Source organism: Azolla caroliniana, unplaced genomic scaffold, assembly GCF_043228905.1.
Source record: "Azolla caroliniana isolate FFs.n. ecotype wild unplaced genomic scaffold, voAzoCaro1.0.p SCAF_9, whole genome shotgun sequence".
Taxonomy (NCBI): Eukaryota; Viridiplantae; Streptophyta; class Polypodiopsida; order Salviniales; family Salviniaceae; genus Azolla; species Azolla caroliniana.
The window spans coordinates 21,753,799-21,764,473 of NW_028230444.1; the positions used below are offsets into that span (position 1 = coordinate 21,753,799).

The window sequence follows — 10,675 nt, forward strand, 5'->3', positions numbered from 1 at the left end:
CGTTACCCAACCTCAAGTCTCAACATTACGATGACATACCCCAAAGTGCAACCTAATGGTTAAGCCACACAAGCCCTCTTTTCGTAGTAGCCCACATGACCCGTTACATGGTTACATAATTACGAATGCCTTCCGTAATGATGATCTTATGGTGGCATCGTAGCCATGTAACGAGTGAGGAATGTTGGATGCATGTGTCATATGGGCGACCTCACATGAAGTGGGTCAAGATCTATGCTCTCAACATCATTGTGGCTATGATCATTTCATTCTAACATGTAGCGAAATCGAGGTGACCAAGGGAAATAAAATAAATAAACAAATTGTTTGAAGGATGGTGACTACGCCTTTCTCACAAAAAATGTGAGGATGCCCACCAAGTTCCTTTCCCCGAAAAGTACAACGTTCGATATTCCAAAATACTGTAATAAACACTAATATACACATATTTATGTTTATCACATGTATGCGATTAAATGCGTATACACATAGAATGAACCATACGTATCATACGTGCATTCACATTCGAGAATGATTCAATCAAACGTGTATGGTAAATCATCTCAAAGTTGAATTGGATTGACAAGTTTGATTGGATTGACTATGGTCTATATTATATATTGATTCACTCTCAATCCCTATAAGTGGACTCTAATCCATTGTGAACCACCAACATAAGTATGGTTGCAATATTTGCATTGTATCACATGCATAATTTTGGGATGCGTCTTAAGAATCAAGACATCTCTATCATCCTCACTTTAGAACTTTACAAAAAAAGGAGTATGAAGTACAAAGATTGAATCAAAATATGTCATTATAAATTATAATCAAATGTTCAAAAACTCATAAAATGTACATTCGAGAATATGAAGAAAACATGACATAGGCAATAGTAGCATAACAACTTATCACTAGGGTGAGCTAATTTCTAATAACAAAGAAAGAAAGAAAAAGAAGAAAAAAGAAACGATCACAAACTCATAAAACCTATATTTGAGAATATAAAGAAAACATGACATAAGCAGTAGTAGAATAACAATTTAGCATTAGGGTGAGCTAATTTCTAATAACAAACAAAGAAAAAAAAGTAACATGACACTAACAAGAGGATATGAGAAAGTTGGGAATTTAACTCAAGACACAAGCAATAGTAACATGGCAACTTACCACTAGGTTAAGCTTATTTCTAATAACAAAAAATGAAAAAAAACAAAAAAACAAATATAAAATTTTGTACGAACAACAGAGAGATGATAAAAATGGGACTTGAACCCAAGACATACACAACAATAGCCTATCTTGTTACCACTAGGATGACCTAAACTTATGATAAAAAACATGAAAAATAAGAAAAAAAAAGGAGCACGTATTTTTCCCTTTTCAAACGTTTTCAATCGTTTGAATGCTTGCACGTACATGAATATTACGTTCTATGCGTATACATGTGATTAAATACGTAACATAGCCAATGAATGATATAATCGAGATATGTAATCGAGGCATATAGCCTCTACGCACACGAAACATCCATAATAAGGATGAACGTAATATGCAATTGAGGTATTGACGTCTTACGCATACAACACAATTTGCATAATATCATTTACATAGAAATTGAGGTATTGAGCTTATACGCATACGTAAGATATGTATGTGAACATAACACACAATTGAGGTATTAACCTCGTACACATACAACACAAATCACATGTCAAATATACGTTAAATGAGGTATTTACCTCATACACATGTGTATACGTTTTATACAACAAAGTATTACCACTACAACATAATTGAATCAATGAAAACAATTACATATTGAATATACATGATTAGATTGGGAGAAGAAAGAATAGAATAAAAATTAAGAAAGGGTTACCAAATTTCCTTTGTTGATAGCTATCTGGATCAAGCTCAATCGCACATCGATCGATCACCATCCAACAAGAAGAAAAAGAAAACAACCAACAAAAGAAATATTAGAAAAAAAACGCAATGGAAGCGTGGTCGGCCCATAACCCACAACTCCTATGATCGAAACCTGACTCTGATACCAACTGTTAGAGCTAGATCCTAATGTGAGCATATGATAGATAGATAGAAAGGAGAGAGAGAAAGAACGGTGTTGATTCACCTGACCACCCTCGAGAGAAGGGATTGAGACGGACTCGAGCCTTGATCGGCGTCCCATACCACTGTCATGGCTTCAAGCCGTACCTGGTCCTGACAAGCTCGCTACAAGAGTTTGATCCACCATAAGGACAGAGTCAAAGCCTTAGTCAAGAGATGTCAAAGGAGGGTAGCTAGGCCTCATATTTATAGCCAAACCTAAGGCCCCCAGGCAAGTTCACACTTGACCTTAATGGCTTGTCTCAATTGCAAGGATTAAAAGTAATCCTTCCCTTCCTTACACTCTTGTTTAACCCTCACACTTTATCCATGTGTATAGAATACTATGGTATAATCTTACCACGGGATATTATATGATCATACCCATAACATTACATTCCCCCATTAAGCATTACTAAAGACATTGCATCTTGTCCTAATAAAAGTATGAGGTTAAAAGCCCATTGTATACATTAACCCAAAAACAAAGGACCAATTAACATGATCATAAGCTTTCTCTAAATCTAATTGCATCATAATCAATTCTGGTTGAGTGTTTCATCCATAATTCATGGCCATTTGAACGTTCAACACATTATGCAATATATTCCAGGTAATTGTGTGTTTTCACCAAAGAGAGAGAGAGAGAGAGAGAGAGAGAGAGAGAGAGAGAGAGAGAGAATTGGACAAGGAAGCTTCAGACAAGAGTGCCTCACGCCCAATTGTTGTTGCAGGTAAGTCACACATACACTCTTCTCTCTCTCTCTCTCTAAGTGAGTGAAGAATGTGTGTCTATGTGAGTGAGAGAGAGGAGCATAGCTTGTCGTTCTATGAAATCCTACATGCGTCACTTTGTGAAGCCCTATATGAGTCGTACAATGACATTCGGGTGTCACAAAACGTGTCACTTACAATGTCACACAATGACAGTACAATATCGATGTTGTTAACAATGTGGTTTGTGATGAACTTTGATGACCCTAACACCCCTTTTTGTTGTAGTGGAATCGCAAACACAATGCACATGGTCATCATTGAGGAGTATTCTAATCTCCATTCTAGCATCCAAATATTTATTGATCTTCCATTCTCCTAATCCATTTCTTGTTTTAGGATTGTACAATGAGCAATCTATTAGTTGTTTCACGTTTTCTCTTTCTAGGATTAGTTCCGTTATAGTTTTCCACATTGGATATTTGTGATTTGTGAATTTCTCTACTACATATCTCCTTGTCATAATGTTGGATGTTGACGAAAAGACATTGGATAAGCATAGGTTTTCTATTTCTTCTTTAGAGTATATTTTGTTTCAGGATTGGCCGGTTCAATCAAAGGAAATGTGTAATGTCTTGTGTTTTACTTAGAGATGAGGGGAAAGATCCAATAAGACAAAGAGGATGGAGATAGATAAATGGATAGATTCTATTATCTTCTTCGGAGGTCAAATATGACTTATGAGACCAACAATATTACATTCCACAGAATACATGTGAAAGTGAATATCGACTCTTAATGTTCAAGAACATTACCAGTGGATGTTGCAAGCGAGAGTGCACATTGTGACCATGAGAGAAATTTGTACAAGGATTGGGTTTGGTCAAAGATGGATGAGGGGAAAGATCGAATAACACAAAGAGGATGGAGATGGATAAATGGATAGATTCTATTATCTTCTTCGGAGGTCAAATATGACTTATGAGACCAAAAATACTACATTCCACAGAATACATGTGAAAGTGAATATCGACTCTTGATGTTCAAGAACATTACCAGTGGATGTTGCAAGCGAGAGTGCACATTGTGACCGTGAGAGAAATTTGTACAAGGATTGGGTTTGGTCAAAGATGGATGGAAAGCATAGTCGAATATGATCAAAGGTAGAGCACTATATCAAATTGTGGTACCAAGACTCCCAAACTTGTTTCAGGCAAAGTGTGCATAGTCGAGCACTCTCATCACTTGTGGCCCAACACCGTCTCACATCGCAATGCATGTGAACTAAGGCACATGGAAGCAATCGTTTGGATGGCAGACAACGTGATGGGCTCTAACATGTATCATTGTGTAGGGTTTCCCTATTCGACGAAGAATACAATGGATAGAAGAGATAAGACAAACTTCCTAAAAATATTGTATATTCATTATAATAAAGTGCTATTATATAGATTGGCTACAAAACAAACATTGAAGAAGAAGATGCATATACTAGGTGTCTAATGTCTCCTATTTTTTCTTTAGGTAGACATTAATATATATTATATCTTATTCACTTGTTTCTGCATGTAGGAAGTAGGAGTAGGAAGTCTGGGGATGTGTTTGAGCCGATAAGTAGTTATGTTACATAGTCGTGATCTTTTACCTTTACATCGCATCTAACCAAATATGTCCCTGGTTCTCAATTTCAGCACTTTGACATTCCGTGAGGTGTTGAACATTAGGTAATCTTTTCTATCGAATCCTTCGATTTCTCTATGGGGGGCTTTGATAAGTTGTTATTGCATCCCATGTATTATATATGCATATCTATTGCTTTGACATTCATGCATGATATGGCATAGTGAATTTATCATTGATTATAAATACATATATATATATGTGTGTGTGTGTGTGTGTGTGTGTGTGTTATACAATACATATACATACATATATATATATATATGTATATATATATGCATTCCTCTAAACATTCATCCATGATAGGACAAACGTTCCTAAATGGGTGATTATAACGCTCCATATAGCCTTTTTGTCCTATCCTTTTCTGTCTTTTTTCTTATTATTCGCCTAATTATTGCCAGCAAGACGGAAACCTCTGACGGGGGTTTGATCAGCAACTGTAGAGTTGTTGATCCTATGTATCATGTATGGCGTTGACATTCATGCATTATATCGAATAATGAATATCATTGGTTGGTTATATATGCATATGTACTTATATATATTATATATGCAGTGCTTTGACATTCATCCATGATATACAATCCACAATCGATCAAAACAAAACATGCGTCAACGATAGTGTTGTCAATCGATCAAAACAAAACATGTGTCAACGATATAGAATCATCAATCCATCAAAACAAAATATACTTTACCTATATATATATATGTATGTATGTATGTATGTATGTATACATGTAATTGGATGACCACCACATAGTGTTAGATAATCAAAAGAGGATAATAGGAGTAATGGAACCATATAATTGCATCTTTGGTACCATTGTTGTAGCTTCTGTTGTGTAAAGGCGTCCCTCCTTGCGGGGGAGTCGGCCGAAAAGTCGACTTGAGTGTCGACTGGTCGAAATCGGTCGAAAAGCCGATTAGAGTCGAATCACTGAAATCGGCCGAAAAACCGAATTACCGAATTTGGTCGAAATTCGGAAAGTAAAAGAATAGTCAGTTGCGAAGAACCGAATCGGGGGTTAGCTGATCGAATTCGGTGAGAGAGTCAAATTCGTACTCAGTCGAATAGACACACATATACATATACATATGTCTTCTACATTCAAAGAAGAAATCGACTTAGTATATATATGCTGACAGACCTGGTAGTGCGCCTGTATGTGGGATAACTCACTAAGAGTGAAATAGTGAGAAAAGGGGAAAACCTACATAGCGTATGTGAGGGTGTGAGATATATATATATATCTGAGAGAAAAACGAGGAGTGTGTGTTGTGTAAATCTGAGAACGACTGGTTTTCTGCACAGTAGTGGTTGTGTAAGAGTATACGAACTCAGAAGCTAAGTAAGAAGAAAAGAAGAGTGAAGCAAAAGAGAAAAAGATAGTGAAGCTTCGGAAGCTTCGGAAGGAATAGTCACCTGCGTGCTAGAGTTTGAAGAGCTTGACTGAAATCGTGGTTTCAGTACAAGCTCATACCAAATCAGGTTTCATTGTTCTATGATTGTATTCTGTCATTTCTCATAGTGAAAGCTCTGTTCCGTGGTTTTTACCTAAATCAGGGTTTTCCACGTAAATTGTGTGTTCTTTCTTATTTCCTGTTTGCGTCTAAGTTCAATTTCTGATTTCGAATCGGAGTGAAGTTTTTACAGCTTCTTTAGGATTTCTCATGGTGCATTTATATAGGTGGAAGAAATGTGCTTATGAGTCGGACGCGCGCCTGCCTGGGCCGCCATTGCTTGTTCCCATCCTAGGTCACCTACCGAATGTCTTCTTCGGAAGAAAGCCAGCGTATCAATATTTCGCCAACCTCACACACAAATATGGGCCCATCGTCTCGCTCCGCCTCGGCTCCACACCTGTCATTGTGGTCTCGAGCCCGGGACTCACGAGAGAGGTGCTCCACACCCACGACGAGACCTTTGCCAACCGTCCCACCTTCTCGAGCTCTCAATTCCTCACTGGTAGAGAGGGAGACAAGGCCATTGGCATGCTTCCTTACGGCGAGGAGTGGAGGCGAGGCCGGAAGCTTTATAGCGATCACCTTCTTTCGGCTCCCCAGATCCATGAGTTCCAATCCAATGTGATTTCTGACGAGATCCAGCACCTCATTTCCGACAAACTTCGGACCGTCAGCACCAAACTAGTCAACCTCACCGATTTCTTCGATAGGCTCATCGAGAATATCATATGCCGCATCTTGCTCTGGCAAACCCCCTCGCAAGTCATCGGCTCTTCCTCGGCTCTTCGTCTTTCTCACCTGATGCGAGAAGCTGGTGAGCTTCTTACCATTCCTCTAATGAGTGACTATGTCCCTTGGCTTGGCTTTATGGATTGGAAAGCAAAGGCAGCCATGAAGAAATGGAGATCATCCTACAATGCCCTAATGGACCACATTCTGGCTGCGCGGGAGAAGGCCAACAACATGTCAGGAGATGTCACATCGCTTAGAGATATTCTGGACGTGCTTTTGTCACCGGAGCACAATTTTAGTAGAGGCACCATCAAAGCCTACATTTTGGTGAGTACCACTCTCTGATTCCACGATTATGACTACTTTATAACAATATAATGAACTATATCTATCATACTACCACAAAGGCATGACAGTAAATTATATCTATATTTAGTTCATTTTGACATGATATTAACGACAAGATCAACAATTACTATTACTATTCATACATATACCACAGGAGTTGCTCGGAGCTGCGACTCAATCATCGAGCACTACATTAGATTGGGCTATGTCGGAATTGTTGTCAAATCGACATGTCTTAACGAAGCTTCAAGCGGAGATCGATGAAGTGGTGGGACTTGAACGATGCGTCAATAGCTCGGACATCCCGCGCCTACCATATCTCCAAGCTGTATTGAAGGAAACATTCCGGAAGCATCACGTGGCTCCCTTGCTCTTTCCCCGGATCTCCTACGAGAGCTCTAATGTGGGGGGTTATACGATCCCGAAAGGCACAAAGTTGTTTGTGAATACTTGGGCCATAGGCCGTGACCCGGAGGTGTGGAAGGACCCTGAGGTGTTCCTACCGGAAAGATTTCTTGTAGTGCCGGGAGGAGGCAAGGAGGAACTGGTGGATTTGAAGAAGCATCACTTCAAGCTTCTACCATTCGGGGCGGGGAGACGGATATGTCCGGGAATGGAGATGGGCATGGCCGTTGTGCAGCTGGCTTTGGCAAGGCTTGTCCGTATAGGATTAGATAGATCCAAGACTCGTTGGCCAATTGCCGAGTATACGTTGTCGTAGTGTAATTCGCACACTATGAGAAAATTGCATTTTTTTCCCTCCGGATGGGACAAGGAGGAATCGGTAAAGAAGAATCGGTGAGAACCAGATGAAGGAGGAAGTAGTAAAGAAGAACCGATGAGAATTGGATGAAGGAGGAACCGGTAAAGAAGAAGCGGTGAGAACCGGATGAAGGAGGAATTAGTAAGGACCGGACCCAGTAAGGAGAACCGGATGAAGAAGGCCGGTGAGAGTCTCTCACCGGATGAAGAGACATATTTGTAAATAGAAGAAAGTATAAATATATATATTACATGCATAGGGCAAGATTCAAACCTTGCACCTCCATGTTTGTAATGTAAAGCCTTACCATTACACTAATATATCATTAGTGTTAAAACAAAGTAAACGTCCCACATAGAAAGGTAAGTTCACCCTAGGATAAACTTTAGTTAGAAGAAAATGCATGATAAAAGAAAAAGCTATGCATGCACATGTAGGGTGCATGAAAACCATAATCGATACAAACGCATCAAATTAGAAAAAGTAGGATCACTTTAGAAAAAGTATAAAGTCTATCTATAGAAAAAGCATGGATTGTTAAAGACTCTCTCATCACTATATAAGGATGAGGAGCACAATGTAATAGTGTGTGAAATACTTGGAAATTGGATATATTTCCTAAAACACCAATTAATATAATATATTCATGGGATCCATGAATTTGTGATCAAAATTGTCTCTTACTATCTAAATATTGATTAAATACACTAAACTTGTGGGATTCACGAGATTGATAACTTACCTGTTTTTCTACCTATTCATTTCTAGCCTTCTCTGATATTCTTCTTTCTCGTAGTCCAAAACCTCAACGGTTCCCGCCCGACTCACGCAACGATCCGACGCCGAAAGGCACGACAACGTACATGGGTCTGAGTTTGATTGGTGGTATCCAAGCTGCTTGATGTAGGAGTCGAACTTTTGGTACCACATCCTTGGTGCTTGTCTTAAACCATAAAGGCTTTTCTTCAATCGACATACGAGGTGACTTTCCTCCCATGTCACTGTGAAGCCTGCTGGATAAGACATCTAAATGTCTTCTTCCAGATCTCCCTATAGGAATGTTGTCTTTACGTCCATCTTCTCAAGCTCTAGGTCTTTTGTCGCCACGACCCTACTAGGAGCCGAAGGGTGGTCATCTTGACTACAGGTGAGAATATCTCGTCGTAGTCGACCCCGTGTTCTTATTTGAACCCCTTCACGATGAGCCGAGCTTTGTATTTGGGCTTCTCTGAGTTAGATTGATATTTGTACCTGGAAACCTATTTGCAAGGTAGCAACTTCCTTTCAGTTGGTTGTTCGACCATCTCTCATGTCCGATTCTGATGAATCGAATCCATTTCGGATTTCATGGCTTGTAGTCATGAGGTAGCAGCTTCCTTTCAATTGGTTGTTCGACCATCTCTCATGTTCGATTCTGATGAATCGAATCCATTTCAGATTTCATGGCTTGTAGTCATGAGGTAGCGGCTTCCTTTCAGTTGGTTGTTCGACCATCTCTCATGTCCGATTCTGATGAATCGAATCCATTTCGGATTTCATGGCTTGTAGTCATGAGTCGGCATCTAATGCGGCTATAGATTCTTCGTATGTGCTTGGTTTGCTTGCATCGGTGTAGTTGATGTAGTCGAGACCCGATTGATAAAACTTTTTTGGTCTTCTAACTCATCCAGATCTCCTGGGTGCCAAATGGATCGGTTCAGATCCTTCGATCGGTTATGTCGGTCAATCGGCATTTACCACTTATGTCAGGAGTCCTGTTGGATGACTCACCCTTGTAATAGGAGTTCAGCGATGTCACATCACCCTCCCCTGCTCCAGGATTGATTGACTTGAAGATAGGATTCTTAACCAACTCATGTCGACTTTTCCCCTTACCCTTTTTGGTGTGGTAGTCGAATCGACTCTGTCTCTATCAATTTTGTCGTTTTCGACTAGCACCTTGTTGGGTTTTGTCAATTTCTTAATGAAATCCATTTCGACTACACGACCTCTTTTGGATTCAGCGATGTCACATCACCCTCCCCTGCTCCAGGATTGATTGACTTGAAGATAGGATTCTTAACCAACTCACGTCGGCTTTTCCCATTACCCTTTTTGGTGTGGTAGTTGAATCGACTCTATCTCTATCAATTTTGTCGTTTTCGACTAGCACCTTGTCGGCTTTTGTCAATTTCTTAATCAAATCTATTTTGATTACACGACCTCTTTTGGATTCGGAGTCCACAGGTGTGGTGTCAACGTGGTCGATTTTGACTGTTTGTCGAATCTCTGATTCAACCTGGTGGGTTGGTCTTTCTACGACTTCTTTGTCGATTTCGAAGGAGACCTTTTCGCTCACTATTTTCTACTTGTTCCGTTGAGAGAGAATATAGTCTTCATTGAAGACCTGCATCACTGCTCCGGATCAATTTTTGGTTTTCTAGGTCCCATAGCCTGTAGCCAAATTCTCGATCGGTTCCATAATCAAGAAATATGCATTTCGTTGCATGGGGTGGCAAGTTAGTCCTTTTCTCCCTGGGGATGAATGCATAGGCTTCACATCTGAATATATAGACTCCGGAGCCTATCGTAGGTCAATTGTTTGCCTGACCATAGTGCCTGTGGCACTTTGAGCTTGATTGTTTTCGATGGCAATCGATTAATCAGATATATTGTCATCTGCAATGCTTTGGCCTAGAACTCCAACTTTAGTCCGGCTTGTTGGAGCATTGCCGTCACCCTCTCTTGGATCGTTTGGTTGATTCGTTCGGCCACTCCATTCTACATGTGTGTGTATGGAACAATTTTCTGATGTCGGAGAGGTATTTTTTGAAGGCGCGGGAGGTGCATTCACCTCCATTGTCGGATCGAAGTGTC

At 39.8% G+C, this 10,675-nt stretch overlaps 1 protein-coding gene across 1 annotated transcript; it reads left to right on the forward strand.

Annotated features, from left to right (window-relative positions):
- The first annotated feature begins 215 nt into the window (after positions 1-215).
- LOC147860614 (flavonoid 3'-monooxygenase-like) lies at positions 216-7,777 on the forward strand. The gene is made up of 3 exons (XM_087324125.1): positions 216-271; positions 6,201-7,035; positions 7,211-7,777. The coding sequence occupies exons 1-3, from the start codon at positions 216-218 to the stop codon at positions 7,775-7,777; spliced, it is 1,458 nt and encodes a 485-aa protein (XP_087180251.1).
- Positions 7,778-10,675: the final 2,898 nt, after the last annotated feature.